Genomic DNA, 15,821 nt, shown 5'->3' with positions numbered 1-15,821 from the left:
TTTTGTGAGACAGTTTGTTTTGCATGTCAGTTTGCTCCTTTTCAGGCTTCTTTTCAAACATTATTAGCAAGGGATTCAGGTGATCTTTACTCTCTAGCAGGGGTTGGCAAAACTGTTCCATAAGGGGCCAGATAGTGAACAGTTTAGGCTTTGTGGACCTAAACTACTCAAATCAACTATGTAAACAAATGCACATGACTATGTTACAATAAAACTTTACAAAAATTTTTGGCAGGCTGAATTTGGCCCATTGGCCATAGTTTGCCAACCCTTACCGTGGAGTTAGTTTAGCTCTACTACTAATGGCCCTTCTGGGGTGTCTAGTGACAGTCCAGGGTGTTTATTGAGGCCTCCATTCTGGTTGGTCATAACTCGAACATCTCTCAAACCTATGTGAGTTGTAGTTATTATTTAGCTAACAGTCTCCAGCTTTTCTTTTTTTTCCCTAATAGTATTATTTGACTGGCCTCCTGGATTCTCACCCCCTGTAAGGGTAGATTATTCTTCAGGCAAAGCTCAAGAAGACCACAAGGCATATTTATGGAGCTCTTTCTCTGAAAAGCCCCCTCCCCCTCCCATCTCATGCCTGTCAAATTTCAGCCCCATTGGCCTTCCTGGACTCTTGTCTTGGTCTTCTCAATGCAATGAGACCACCACCCTCTGTTTGGTTCCTTTGGGCTCTACTATAGTCTGAAAAATGTCTTGAGGTAGAAGGCTGAGGTGATTGTAGGGTAAGGACAAAAGAAATGGAGCTAAGCATCTCCATCCTGTAGCTGAACACAAAGTCCAGGCTCAAGAGAGGCACAGTGAAATTATTCCAGAACCAAGAGACCTGCAAGTCTCCTGCTTGCCATTCCTTATTAGATTTCAGCAAATACAGGAAGGTATGGTACATACCTACTACCTGTTCATTTTAGCTGTACTACCTTTGCAGTAATACCTTAGATGCCATGTCCTATGGTGGTTTTTGCAAAAGCCGACTTTTTCCCCTTAAGTCTAATTATCCCACTGGGCCATTTTGGATCCCATTTGAATTTCCTAAGGTTTGAAAGGGCAGGTTCAAAATTTATCCCACTCTCCTAGTATCCAGCTATATTAGTCTCCCATGAAAAGCCAAAGGATTCACGATTTTAAAAAAGTAGCCTATAAGAAAAATTACGTTGCTCAACTTCAAAAGGCAGTTGACCAAAGTTATGGAGATGAACACAGAGAGATTAACAATCTCTCTCGGTAGGACCACATATAGTTTTAGGAGCAACCCATTTTACAGCTGGGTAACAAAGACTCAGCAAAGGGATAGATCTCCTTTCCCTATGTGGGTATTTGGTCCAAAGGCCCAGCACTCCTCTAATGTGGATTCGTTTTTTTCTCTCGCTGGCAAAATTTCCAGGTGTGGCAGGACAGAATCACACAACGCAGGCCACTACTTTTTAACACTCTTCTTTAACTAAACTGTTGGTGTCTCCTTCCTGTGACAGGATTTCTGGAGAATGCCTGCTTCTCTGCATTTTCTGGCTTATTTCATTTCATGCCAGATACCTGACATTATTCAGACACTTGTTTTGTTATTTAAAATGGGACAGTAGCATGCCAAAATTTTCCCCCCAAGCAGCAGAAAAAATTAATAACTTTGCTCAGGTTGTTAAATAGCAGAGTACCTCACTGCTCTGAAGGATTTATTACTGTTTTACTGGTTTGCAGGTTTTTTGTTTTTATCTTACCAGGGTGCTAGGTACAAGAGTTCTGCTCATTTGACTCTAACCGCCAGCAGGGCTGGCCTATTTGTGAAGACCCAAGTCCTCTGTAAAATGACCCCTCTTACATCAGGAGCTTCAACCTCCTTCTATACGCGTTACTGGAAGGGAAGTAAGAACAAGGAGGGGATTCGAACCCAGAGAATGATAGCAGCAGCACCCATCTTCAAAACCCGACTGGCTGGTTCTGGCCACAAGCGCTGGCAGAGAGGAGCGATCATATTCCCTCAAAAAAACTGTGGTTCTTCATTACTCCCTGCCTCCCATCTTCCAAACATTTCCCCAAAACAAAAAGGACTTACCCTACTATTACTATAACAAAATCCAGTAAATTCCATCCATTCCTAACATAAGCATTAGGATGTAGCAATAATCCATACGCTATAATCTTCAAAAATGTCTCGACTGTAAAAATAATCAGGAAGGCATATTCTACTTTTTCCTGTGAAGAGAAACAAAAAGGGGGGTGGGGAGAAGAAGAAAAAGAAACAGGAATTAGAATCAATAGCTCTGAGATATAAGCATTCTTCTCCAAGCAAAGTTTTATTATGAGAAATGGTGCCATTAACACAGCACCTGTGCCAGGAAGGAAAACGTTTTAATTCTAACACTGAATTTCTCATAAGCAGCTAAGTGTAAAACACTTTCCATTCCAGGCTGCATGACTGCATTTTGCCACCTGCCCTGATGCGTGTGCACAGAGTCTGCCTGGGACATAAGGGGCATGTTTGTTGTTTGCACACATTTGCAAAACGCAGCATGTTTGCTTCCTGAGATTGCCAAATCAGGCCCAGAAATGCACAAGGGGGCAACAAGATTCCAACGGCGGCAGCTTGGAGCAGAATGTCCTTTGGAAGAAAGGAAGATGCAGTTGCTTTGACCCTCTCTCCTCCTCTTGGGTTTACGCCCGATTTCTAAGTCATGATCCTCTTTGTCACAGAGCAGCAAGGTGACCTGGGCAAGTCCCTCCTCTCCTCTGGACCTCAGTCTCCTCACCGGCACAGAAGGGGAGCAAATTCGAGATGGCAACCCCCCCGTCTCCCAGCTGACACTGCTGAGTGACCGCCGCACACCCTCCCAGGGAGTGGGGGCTCAGCCTCTGCATCCTTCCCTCCTACCGGCCCCAGCAGCCGTTCCCATCTGGCTGCCCAGACCTCGGAGACTCAGCCCACAAGCTAGCTGACTCTTAGAACCCTTCCCGTTCCAACGCAGGCAACTTCGTGCATCCAGAGAACACATCCCTCAGCAGGTCTAAAAATGTTGACTCCCTTCCTCTTTTGTAAAGGTTTTCTTTATGCAGCTTCGGCTTTAATAGAAATACTGACCCACTGGGATGTGTGCAATTAATTTTATAAGAGGCACTCCCTGGCAAGAGGCTACTTAATAACTCAATAAAAAACCATCAGCAATTAAAACTCTTCCACATGGGTCATAAAGCCCTCCACAAATATTAATTCTACCCTGTGGGACCCAGGGAAAGTTACTAATACCTTAGGAAAATGGAAGTCACAGAATTCACTTATGAAGACGCCTGGTGCAAGCGGTCAAATGAATTTGGCTCAGGAAACACTGAGTGAGCACCTCTTCTATATGACGGACCCCACGCCAGGAGCCAGGATTAGAAAAACAGCTCCATTGCCATCCCTACCCTCGAAAGGTTTAGTCTGGGAGGGAAGGGAAGGGAAGGTTTAGTCTGTTCCAAACATGAATACTGCGAATGCCCCAAGGCAGGCAGTGGAGAGGGTGCTTTTGCATCCTGAGCCCTCTGAGAAGGCCGAAGGACTGGTCTACTCCTTCCCCCCCAGGACTCTGCTTTGCTACGTGACCACGACGAGATGGCCTCAGCACCCTCCTACCAGAGTGCTACCCCTCTGTCGCCTGGCCTGGCCTTCCCCGTGTCTCCCCCCACATCCTCCCTCCTTTTTTTTTTTTAAAGATTTTTTCATTTATTTGAGAGAGAGAGTACAAGCAGGGGGAGCAGCAGGCAGAGGGAGAAACAAACTCCCCGCTGAGCAGGGAGCCCAACTCAGGTCTCAATCTCAGGACCCGGGGATCATGACCTGAGCCGATGGCTGACACTTAACCAACTGAGCCACCCAGGCGTCCCTCACATCCTCCCTCTCTACCACCAGGGCAAGCATCCAACCACCGCTGGACCCCAGCCTTCACCCCCATTCCCGACTTCCCGCTGGTCTTGCTGAAAAGCCGGGTCGTCAGTTCTTCCGTCCCAGGTCCCTGCCATCCCTAACCTGTCCTCCAGAGCTCCCTTTGAACTTTGAACACCATCCAAGAGGTCTAATAAATTCTTTTGTGGTGTGAGTTAGTCAGAGTTAGTGTATTTTCAACCATATAGAGTCTCACTCATCTCCAACCTGCACACCCACGTTCCCCCTGACCTCCCAACTGGCCCTGTCCTCAGCCTGGCTCCTCCCAGGTACCACACCCCCTTCACGGGGCTGCCAAGACCTTCCTCCAACATGACCCCTACTCCTTCCCCACAGCCGTGCCCTCCGGGCATGCATGAGCCTGCAGACCTCCGGTGACTCCCTCATTTACTCTTCATATTCCCTGAGAGCTGGGACTTTGCCACTGGCTAGGGAGGAGGGATCCTGGAAGGTTTCAATGAGGTGGTAACGCTAACTTTGAGGGCTAAAAGGAGAGAGCAACTCTGTTACTTGAACCAGAAGCAAAAATCCCTGAAAATACCAACCCACTATACTCAAATTAGACCCTGACCACCATATGTAGGTTGTCAATATGCTTCTAAGACGTGGAGTTCTAGGGGAACAAGATATGCTGAAAACAGCATGCTGATTTTATAATTCCTTTTCCCTTTTTTATCACTTCTGCTTTATTTACTAGGCCAAACAGAGAAAAAAGGCTTTTGCTGCCATCAATATTCATAGCAGTTACATCCCTACGTCAACACAGTGCTATACTTCAGAGCAGAAAAACAAGGCAGGGAACAGAGAGTACATCTAGCAAACACAGCTTGTTTTTCCTCTTCGGCTTTTATTTGTAAGTAATATTGCCACAATAATACAAGGGCCATTAGTGTAACTGAATTGTTTAGGGTTCTTTTATATCCCTTTCTCTTGTCCTCCTCTCTCTCTCCTTTTAAAGAATTGGGTTTCTCTTTCCAAAAATCCTTAGTGCATTACTTGGTGGAATTGATTGTAGGAAATATAATCTTGTTTTATTGTGATTCTTTACTACAGAGACTTTACCCTGATGCCAACGGAACCATCACAGCCTAAAGAGCATTCTAGACCAGTTTGCCTAGAAGCCAGTTCTTATCCCCAATCCTGCCATTCAAAAGGACTCCTGTAAAACAAATACACCTCCACAGTAAGCAAATGTAACATTTTTAAAAATTTTACAAAACAACCATCATGGGCAGGAGAGGTAATTATTTAAAAAAGAATTGGTCATTTGAGAAAAGAACGTTGAGTTAGTAATTTGCAAAGGAAGTCACCAGGAGGGTCAGGTTCCTAACTGGGCAAGGTGGGAATGCACACCCAGCGGAAGAGGCCCGGTGAGATATTGCATAGAGAAGATACGGGGTCTGTGGCCCAGATGGAGGAGAGCGCAGAGGAAGGGCAGGCTGAGGAAGAGGCAAGCAGGAAGCCTCCAGAACTGGACACAAAAGAAGGTATCTCGGGGGCAGGCCTGCTCCGTCAAAGCTCACAGGCCCTGGTGAAACAGACAGATGAAGTAATTCCTGCATCCCAGTCTCCCTGCATTTGCTGGGCAGGACCACTCGCCTGTGCACTCACCGAGCCAGCAGCGGGGACTGTTCTCACTAACATCCTGGGTGTGCAGGACCAGTCAGATCTCCTTTTTAAAAAAACCACCAATTCCTCCTAGCCAGACACCATCCTATGTAGGGATGAGAGTCACCAATGAGACCTCAAGCCACCTCAAGGCACCAGAAATACTCAACATCTAATTCAGAAACCCGACAGATCTTCTTTCAAAAGTGAAGATTCACCATGGAAAAGAGTCTCTGCACCAGCTAACCTTGCAGAGAACCTTGAGAAACTGAAACTGTCAACAGTAATGGGTGGGAGATGCCAGGACCCTTGATGACACCAGCTTCTCACCTTTCTGGTTCTCAGGGGCCCTTTCACTAGAAGTGTGGTATGAATATCCAGCCGGCCAGCCAGCCAGCCAGCCCTGCATCTTCACAGAGTTCCCAACCTGCTGTCAGAAGATAACAAGGACTTGATGAGCCTAGTAAGGTCCAACTCTTTGCTTTGGTCATCCACCCACATGGCCCCAAATCTTTGGAAAGGCTCTCCTGGCTGACACCCTGGTAGTGTTGCTCATCCCACACACACCACTCTTCCTCACCCTCCGAACCCAGGGTCCCTATTGGGGGGATCATCTCTTACTGTCTTTATAATCCCGGCCCCCGGCACCCACGTGGGGCATATATAAGGTACTCCACAGGACGCAGAGAGGAAGGAAGGAATACAGCAAACAAAGCTAGACTTAAAGGGGACTAGAAAAACAGGAGGTTTTGTGATCCTAGCATACATATCAAAAAAGCAAAACAACAAGGATATGTATCTAAGTTGCCATTAACCCTTTCTAGAACAAGCTTGGAAGAAATGGTCACACTGCTGAATTGACGACTGACCTCAACATCTCGCCTGGCCCTTCCTTTCCATCCTGACCCAAGCCCACAGGGAACGTCCTCATCCCTCCTTCCCTCGCTTCCTCAGTTCTCTTCCACGAGAGCCCTGCATGCCGCCGAGGGGCCCCCCTGCTTCCCCACCTAGGGTGCCCACTTTCATCATGTGTATAAACGCCCCTCTCCAGAATGAGCACACAAGGGACACAGAGCTGGAAGAAGCCCAGCCCGGGGGAGCGGAAAGAACACAGGGCTTGTGGCCACAGGATCTGTTTTCTCCCAGCCCCCAGCTCAGCTACTATTTCAGGTCCATGTCCCGTTCCCTCTTTCTAGAATGGTTTCCCCCACCCCACATTCTCATCAGGCTAAGCTCTTCCTGTCCTTCAAGACTCAGCCTAAGTAACACTTTCTCAGAGAAACCTTTGCTGACCTCCCAGACAAAATAAGGGCCCGCTGTTAGACGTTGTCAAAGCCCATGATGCTTCTTCATGGTCCTATTCACAACGGAAATTTTAAATTCCTTAAAGTTATCTCTTTAATGTTTGTCTCCTCCAATAAGTGAATTTCTATAAGATCAGAGACTATTTCTATTTCATGCATCATTATATTCTCAAGGCTTGCCACAAAAAATAATCAATATTTATAAATGAATAAATAAATGAGCAAAATGCGAGGTTTTGAACAATTATTTACTGTCCCTTCCTGCTAAGAAGTTCCATAATTGTTTTAGTCTGCTCAGGCTACCATAGCGAAATACCATAGACTGGGGGGCTTAAACAGCAGAGTTCCCTCACAGTCCTGGAGACTGGAAGTCCGAGACAAAGGCACCAGCTAATTTGGTGTCTGATGAGAACTCTCTCCCTACCTTGCAGACGCTGACTTTCCATTGTGTCCTCATCTGGCCTTTCCTTTGTGGGTATCTGTGGAAAGAGATCTCTCTCTTCCTCTTCTTATCAGGGCACTAATCCTATTCATGGGGGCTCCACCCTCATGACCTGATCACCCCCCCCCAAAGCCCCACCTCCCAATATCATCCACTGGGGTTAGAATTTCAACATATGAATTCTTGGGGAGGGGAGAGAGGAGGGGACACCAATATTCAGCCCATAGCAATAATACCAGGGTCCCCTTGGCTTTGCTCTCTTCCAAGAAAAACGTCTGAGATGAAATGCCAGGGAAAAGCTATTCTGCTCTATAACCGTGGCCCTCCTCAAAGAGGTGGGACAGGGTCTTCCAGTCAGAGCGAGGGGCACACGCAAAGGCTGATCATTCAAAAGTGACGAGCGCACGGGGGTGAGGGACAGGCTGGGGGAAGGTGGGGGGACACAGGGCCTCATGTGCCAGGCTATGGGGCTTGGCCTCCGTCTCTCGCCTGGAGAATCAGCACAATGAACCAGATGATCTTTTCCAGCTGTAAAACTATAATTCCCTACCACCTGGGGAGTAAAATCTGGACCCCAGTTTCACAGTGAGGTTCCACGAGGCCCAGAGACCCCCAGGAAGACCACTAACCCAGAGCAGGAGCTGTGCTGTCCAGGGGCTAGGTCACCTGAGGTCGCTGCAGCACATTCGGGGGACCAGGCTTGCTGAGGGCCCCTCCCATGAGCTGCCGTGCACAAGGCAGGAGCCTGGAGGAGCCGTGGGGCTACGGTGACCATTTCTGTAAGTGACTCCACATCTCCTCTAACTGCAGTGGGTGAGCCGGGGGAGAGGCACCGGCAGGCAGGCCTCGGCTCAGGGCTGCTTAGAGGTAAACACAGGTAATGTTCTCCTCTGTAGGTAGTAATGAAGAATGTACTTCCCTGAATGCCCAATTTCCATGAAGAGACTGGCTAGAATAGTCAGTTCGCCTTCATTTGTCTTTACCTTTGGTTTAAAAGTACAAATTCTAGATGATGTTTGTGTCTTCCGAGTCCAATTCCAGTCCCTACGGCTGAGTCACCCTGGTTGAGTCATCTACCCCTGGGCTTCTCTGCTTCCTCATCTGGAGAACAGGAGCACTGTCCTTGCTCCACCCACCCAGGTTATGGTGACAGTCAGATGAAGTAAAAGGTGGGAACAAGTTCTGTAAACTACCCCACATGCCACAATCAAGGCCTCCCCAGCCCCAACCCAGACAAGGAGATACATGAGGCAGCTCTCCTAGCTCCTGGGAGGTGCAGCCCTGACGCGGGCGGGGGGGGGGGGGCCTCTGGAACTCTCTGAAGATCCTAGGACAGGCCAGTGACCCTTGACCAGCCAGAGAGGGAGGACCCCCGCCCAGCGAGGACAAACGGAAGAAGCCAGCATGGTGGCCCGGCTGGCCCCTCCACGGAGACCAGCCTCCAAACCTCTTGTCTGTGGAAGGGCAGCATCATCACACCTGGCGTGGAGGAGGCTGAGCAGGGCACCCTCTCTGGACGCGGCTTCCTCGCTCACGGGCAGAGCAGAAGTAGCTGCTGTTTTGCTGCCATGCTCAGCTAAGCGTGGTTCTTGCCATCCAGAAAACTCCCAGGCTAACAACAGCACCCTGTCCTTCCTCTGAGAACGGCTCGCTTTCTACTGTCTGTCCAGGAGCTAGTCGGTACGTGGCCCACATTACTGGCTCAGGGACAGGCAGGTGATCCACACAGGCCAACCAGGTCTAATGAGAGCTGCACCTGGGACTTTCACTAGGCAAGAAATTCTGTCATTGGCTGGACTTAGCTCTGAGAGGCACTAAGCATGGAGTTACTGGGAAGACACGGAATGAAGAACCGACACCAAGAAAAGCCAAGCCAAAGTGTGTGGAGAGTCAAACAGAAAGACAGAGAAGCTCAGAGGCAAGCATCTAACTCTGATGCCTTGTAAGAGCTCCTGAATCAAGCTGAACCTGAAGCCAAAATTCTCCCTTCCTTTCTTGGGCTTTTCAGTTCTAAAAGCCAATTCATTGAGCAAGTTTGGGTTGGGTTTTGGTCAATTATAAACAAAAATGTCCTAGCTAACTACACAGTGATCCTACAGGATCACTCTGCTTCCCTAAAAGCTAAAGCATCTAAGAGAAAGTTCAGCAGCTCATTTCTCAAGAGATTCAACTCCTTTGAGGATTCCCTCTGACCCACAGGCTTAGGGATGGTTCTCTATATATAGGACCCATGAGCCCTGCAGATCGTAGCCTCTGGGAATTCATCTAAGTTCAGCCTTCCAAACAGACTCCATCCATCCCATCCATTCTCTGTTGCTGTCTTCAATTCCAACTGGTTTCCCACATGCCACACATTCCTTCCTGAAAACTCAGTGCCTTGGACTTGCCTTGCTTCCCATCCCGCCCATGCCATGGGACCTGAACTGTGAGTCCCCCTGGTATCAGGTGCATTCTACGGTTGGTGGTCATGCGCCTCCTCACCCAGCTCCAACGCCAAGCCTCTGCCCGCCTCCACCCACCATGCTTGGCAGTTCAAGCTCCCTATTTCAACTCAATTCGACAATATTCATGGGGTACTTACACCGTACCAGGCACACTCCTGAGCACTGCAGAGTGAGAGACGACTGAGACAGCACTGGTGTCCTAAAGGAGGCTGGCAGAGGCATATATAAAAATTTTAAGACACAGCAGATGACAATCAAGGCCAAAGTAGAGTACTGGGGACCTCCTGTGTAGAAACGGAGGGTGGGGGCATGGAGCAACTCCTGTGTCTGGAGCATTTGAGAAAATTTCTTTTAAAGTATAGAACCGTGTCACGTATGTGACTGAGTCACAGTTCCTCCATATGGCATCCCCGAGGACCTCTACAATCTGTCTGAGGTTTACCTACCAACAACCAGCTGATATCTGTTACCCCACAGGGTACAGGGCCCCCACCCTACCTGATCCCCCTCCTCTTCCTCCTCCTCTGCTCCAATCCATCAGTCCTCATATAACACCCTGCACATAGGTCAGATTCACTAGAACCTCTGGTCTTCTCCATGACCAAGAGCACTTCTGCTGATCTCAATCCTGCTCCACCGTTTCAGGGAAGGCTAGGGAGTTTCATTTCTTCTTGAGTACCAACTGTGTATGAGGCCATGCAAGAGGACAGAGAAGGGCAGGGCCCGGCCCTGTTTTCAGCTCCTGGTGTGGTTGGGAAGGAGAACCCATTGATGTGTTGTCTTGTCCTGTTTGTAGATCGTCAGGACCTTGAGGGCAAGAACCACTGCATTTACCTCTGCACTCTCTCTCACCATCCCAAGCAGAGAACTGAGCCTCAATAACCACCATGATGCATCCACCACAAAGAAGGAAAAACAGAGACATGCTCCTAAGGCTGCATCGTGAAGCAACCGGGGGCCAAGACCTTGTCTTGCCATCAGGGAGCACTGACAGCAGCTCTACCACCCGGGCCAGAATCCCATTCGCGAAACAGAGGTTCGCTTTCTTTCCAAACCATGTCATGCCTTTACATCATGTTCTGACAGCTCGGGTCAAGGTGGATGGCAGGAAGAATCTGCGTCCTACTTGGGACTCATCAAAGCCACCTGCTTCCTCTCTGGGATGAGGGGGGGCCTGGGTCATGTCACAGCTGCCAAACACCCATCATTCTAGAAAAGCCACCTACTTCACATTGGTTAGTTTGCACAACGTGAGCCAAATGCTCCAACACGTCCACCTCCCTGGCCGTAAAGAGAAATGAGCAAACGTTTCAAAATGGCAGGGACAGAGTAAGCTTAAAACCAAACATATTCATGTGACAAGAAAACGGTCATTTCTTTCCTTCATTAACAGAGGTAAGGACAAGCCTTTCAAATCTGCATATGGTTAAATTCCCTGACATCAGAGTTCTAGATGAAATCTCCCAGCATTCCCCTGATGCCCCCTCGGATCCCTGTGAATGCGTTGTTTGCACGCTGGACACCGCACTTGGAGCGTGAGGAAACACCTTCCTGTCCCTTCCAACTCAGCAGACTCTCTACGCGATGGGGTAAGACAGGCAGAGAAGGGGTTTCTACTCACATCCACATGCGAGGGTCCCAGACATGGAGCTGCTTCTGGCCACAGTCCATGGGGACAGCGATCATGCCCTCTGGTGTGAGGTGCCCTGACCAAACTCACTTGCATGCCATCCCGTGCCCACCAAATCTCGCCCAGGGTTCTGGGCTGTTCCGCCGAGGTCATACCAGCACGCCCTCAGCCCAGGGCCACCCAGGCAACGAGCAACCTGAGGATGCGCCTGAGGTCCCAGCTGCCAACTGCTCAGTGTTGGTCCCTGGGGCGGGGCTGCTCCCCCTTAAGAAGGTGCGCAGTCCCTCGGAAGTACCTGCACCTCCTACAGGGGAGGCAGCGAGCCTGGGGGCAGGTCCTGGCTCTGCCACTTATGTGCTTTGTGGACTCAGGCAAGTGACTCTACCCCTCCTCACCACTGCTGCTTCATCACAAGAGGAGAGTGAGGACAGCCACGGCCTAGGTTTCTCATGCGGTGGAAATGAGGCCACACGTGTACAATGCAAGAACCAGGGTGTGCACATAGCACGCTCCATGGATGTTGCGTCCTGTGGTGGTTGTGTCGATGGCCACTACCCAGGAAAGACACAGGGCCTGGCACAGAGCCACCGCTAGCTACGAAGTGAGCCCTGGGATGAGGGAGAACGTGGTTCCATCTAAACCTGCTCCTGCACCTTTCGGGACTGTCCCACAGCCCGCCTGTGGCCACTCCTATAGCGGTCAGGAGGGGAAACGGGCCCCCATGCTACCCGCCCTCCCCTCGCGGTGAAAACAGAGGATGGGCGTCTGTGGGGCGGTGGGAAACAGGCAGCATTCAGCTTGTCAGCTGTGACCTTCTGCCTGAAAAACCACACTGGGTGATGAACGACCCTAGGCCATGGTCACCTCTTTCCCAGGGAATGTGCTGAGAACGTAGGTCGTTTCTTTCTGAATAAATTTATGGATCAAAGTTTAAAAATATATAACGTGTGGTGTCTAAAATCGAGATAAAGTATGTAATACATTCACTCGGAAGATTAACAACTCCATGCCTATAATTCACCATTATTTTAGAATTAGTAGGTAAAATTGAGTTAATTTAAAAGACACTGGGTAGCTTAAAAACCAGGCACCACCCAACCGTGGCCTTGAAGTGGAAATCAATACATGGTCAATGACTGAGCAGAACAGATTCTCTGCAGACCCACTCCAAGCTGCAAGTGTCATTTGCATTGATCTGGCCCTGCCAGTCAAATGTCTCCCTCAGAACTTTACGCCTCCCAGAGGATGGAGCAAGGGCTCTGCACCACCCCACCAAGCTCAGGGAATAGGATTGCTCCATAAGCAATGGAGCTTGTGGAGCAATCCTATTCCCAGAAAGATGGGTGGTTCCCAAAGCAGTTACTAGAGGAGTCTATTTGGTCAGGTGGCTAGACTAGTCCACAATGCCACTATTGTTTTCAAAGTGAATTTTTGTTGAATACTTGCCTAGCTCCAAAAAAGAACTCTAGGCAGCAAGAATATGAAAATCTGAAGTAGGTAAGAAAGGGAATGCTACACAGCTGTGTTTTGAAAAGGCAGGGGAGGATGTCCATGATACATTACCACAGGAATCGTATGAATAGGATCCCCTCGATGTCTGGAAAAAAAAAAAAAAACTCTTAATAAAAGCCAGTCTGCAGTGTAGACAGCCAAGTGTGAAGAGGCTTGGCTCTGAGAGCGAGATCATGGGGCACATCCTCTCCACTTCTAGGTATCCCTGATTTGTTGGGAGTCTTTCTCACTGAAGACCTTTTACTTGAAAATCAGCTGAAATTCTAAATATTTAAGACAAAGGAGTAAGCTGAGAGAGGAAAATTAACAAAGAAAATGAAATGAAGCAGGAGTAAGACCATGACAAAGATGTAGGCAGTGAAGGCACAGCTTTATTAGTATGTCTCGGAGATTTCTAACTGCTGTAGTGAAAGGAGGAAATCAGACCAGTGACACAAGTCACCTTCTCCTTTGAATGAAACTGTTTCTCAGCACAGAAAAATATTTCTCCAGAGCATTTGCATAGAGAGAAGAACCAGCTGACAATATGAACTGAGCACCAATTATGGGAAGTAGACTAACATTCGCCTGTCTTCGTGGAATTTGTACTGTAATAGAGACAGAACTTTTTAAATGAAATACACAGGAAATTAATTTTGTGGTTTATAACCAGCAATTTTTGAAGAATGAAAACAGGATGGAAAAAAATCAGAATGCATAGAAAATAGCAAAATTTGGTAAGAGTAAATATTTTCATCAAATTTCATGTTTCAGATGATATAACAATACGTGTTTGGGAGTTACAACATAAAATGTATCTATTACTGTTGGTCAAGTTAAAAAAAAAAAAAAAAGTTGAAACACACACCTCTAGAAGCCAATAATCTGAACCCACCAGTGGACACCAGTAGGGATAAAGACCCACTCAAGGCCACATGGGGAATGGCTCATAGAGAGTCCTAACTGGAACAAGAAGAGAATGATACCTCCCCCCCAACCCTGGGTCCTAAGCCTGTTAGGACAACAGGTCAGAAAGAAGCAGGGCAGGGAGCACTGAAGACCTGGACCACAGGCCCCCACCCAAGACTGGAGCCTGTAGGCCAAGGAAGGCCAACAGAACTCGGGCATCCCCTGGGTCCTCAGGCAGGCATGGGGCTGCTCTGGAACAAAGCTGTCAAAGCAAGGGGCACTGGGACTCACAAGGAGACACGAGAGAGAAGGGGCTCCTCTTATCGATATAGCTGCTTTATGGAAAGGGGGGCCAGCTCAGATCTAAGCCTCTCTACAGCTGGGCAGAGCATGTTTGCGTGTGTCTTCGTTCACTGGATGAGATGAATTCCTTCCTTAGCTTCTTTCACACCGTAAACCGATTTCCCCCAAAGAAGAATCTTGTACAGAGGCACGAGGCTGTGGGTGATGAAGAACATGCTCGGACTGGCTGTGTGAGCCCGGGGAGAGCACAGAGATTCTCCAGCAGCAGGTTCCTCATCCTCTCAACGGGGGACGCCACCACCGTCAGGTAATTAAGGATGAATACTGCTGGTGGGAGATGCCCCGCGCCTGGCTGGCTCTCATGAAGCGGTTGCTGTCACCCTGGTGGCTGTGAACATCCCACAGAAAGGTCTCCACAAGCTCTGGGGTGAGGCAGGGAGAGGACCGCTTTCCAATCAAGGAATCAAGGGCAGGGTTCTGGAAAGTTGAGCAATCATGTCACCTTATGTTGCCACGAGGCTAAGGCTGAAGCGGGCACACCAATCCCAAAGTCACCGCCGCCGCCATTGTGCCCCAGGACAAAAAAATAGTATTGGAGGCTCAGAAAACACAGGAAAGATCATAAACAAATATCTGGAAACCACAGGTACTAGAGTCCTGCTTGGCTATCTGAAAGCTCAAAACTATATCCATCCTGTTAATTCAGGCACAGGCAGATGCCTTTTTAATGGCTTCATAATCACTAAGATCCATCATCATTTTAATAATGATTAGTGTTAGAAAAGGCAATAGGCTTCGTCGTAACCGCCTCAATTCAAAATTCATTAACACTCTGTGACCAACTGAAATCATGACACTGAGCCCTGGACTTCATAAACGCACCTCCTAAGAGAACTGCCACACTGCTTAATTTCTGTCCTCTACTTTAAAGCTGCCTTGACAGGTCAGTAAAGTTCACTTCCCAGAGCCACTGCCGGATGAAGTGTGCATTCGGGCAAACGCAAATCATGAGGATCACTTTGAGACATCTGAACATAAAGAACCAGGAAAGCTGAAACAACTAAATGGATGCTATTTTCTAAATATCTAGGTTTGTTATTTATAAAACATCTTAGTGAGTTAGGATAAAACGGAGCAAATACAGGTTTTCCTTTAATTACAGTAATGCTGGTGAATCAGACCTCAAATGTCTGGAAATTACTACTTTCTACAACTTGTGATCCTGCTCAAATGCCAAACTTAAAAAAAAAAAATCCAAATCCAGAACAAAGAGTCCAACTGTAACATCCAGTCTTGTCTCTCTCTCTCTTTTTTTTTAACAGCCCAGACATAGGAGAGTCCAGAGAGAGAGAGAGACACAAAGATAGGAGGTAAGACAAGCCTCCTTTACAGACAAGGGAAGGTAAAGGGTGGGGTCTGAAAGACAAGCGGCCGTATCAGCTACGGAGGGCCCGCACTCCACTAGTTTGCTACTGACTTTTAAACAACCAGACCCATCCATAAGCCAGGACAAGGAACACAAAATCTACCTGGATGACGTCCGGCTCCCAGTCCTCAGCTGGGCAACACAGTGAATTTGTGGAGTCAGACAGTTGGGGTGGAAAGTTCCCGTTTGGTCCAGCTATCTCACCTGGCACAAGCACCTCACCCCTCTGAGCCTTGGCTTCCTGGTCAGTGGATGCATTGTCAAAGGAATGAATGAGATCACGTGCAATGCCCAAGCACCCGATAAATGGCTGCCATTAGGATACTGGGAGTGGAGGCCAGCAGT

The 15,821-nt window shown here is 48.3% G+C and overlaps 1 protein-coding gene across 18 annotated transcripts in view; it reads right to left on the bottom strand.

Annotated features, from left to right (window-relative positions):
• Positions 1 to 15,821, bottom strand: part of CACNA1D (calcium voltage-gated channel subunit alpha1 D) — a 301,670-nt gene that overhangs the window by 153,706 nt on the left and 132,143 nt on the right. For all 18 annotated transcript variants that reach the window (XM_032411478.1, XM_032411483.1, XM_032411479.1 and 15 more), the window contains exon 4: positions 2,057 to 2,196. In XM_032411478.1, coding sequence (XP_032267369.1) covers positions 2,057 to 2,196 — 140 coding nt within the window. The remainder of the gene's footprint in view (positions 1 to 2,056; positions 2,197 to 15,821) is intronic.

Source organism: Phoca vitulina, unplaced genomic scaffold (assembly GCF_004348235.1).
Source record: "Phoca vitulina isolate PV1807 unplaced genomic scaffold, GSC_HSeal_1.0 scaffold13, whole genome shotgun sequence".
Taxonomy (NCBI): domain Eukaryota; kingdom Metazoa; phylum Chordata; class Mammalia; order Carnivora; family Phocidae; genus Phoca; species Phoca vitulina.
The sequence above is the reverse complement of the archived record's forward strand: the minus strand, read 5'-3'. Positions and strand labels throughout refer to the sequence as shown.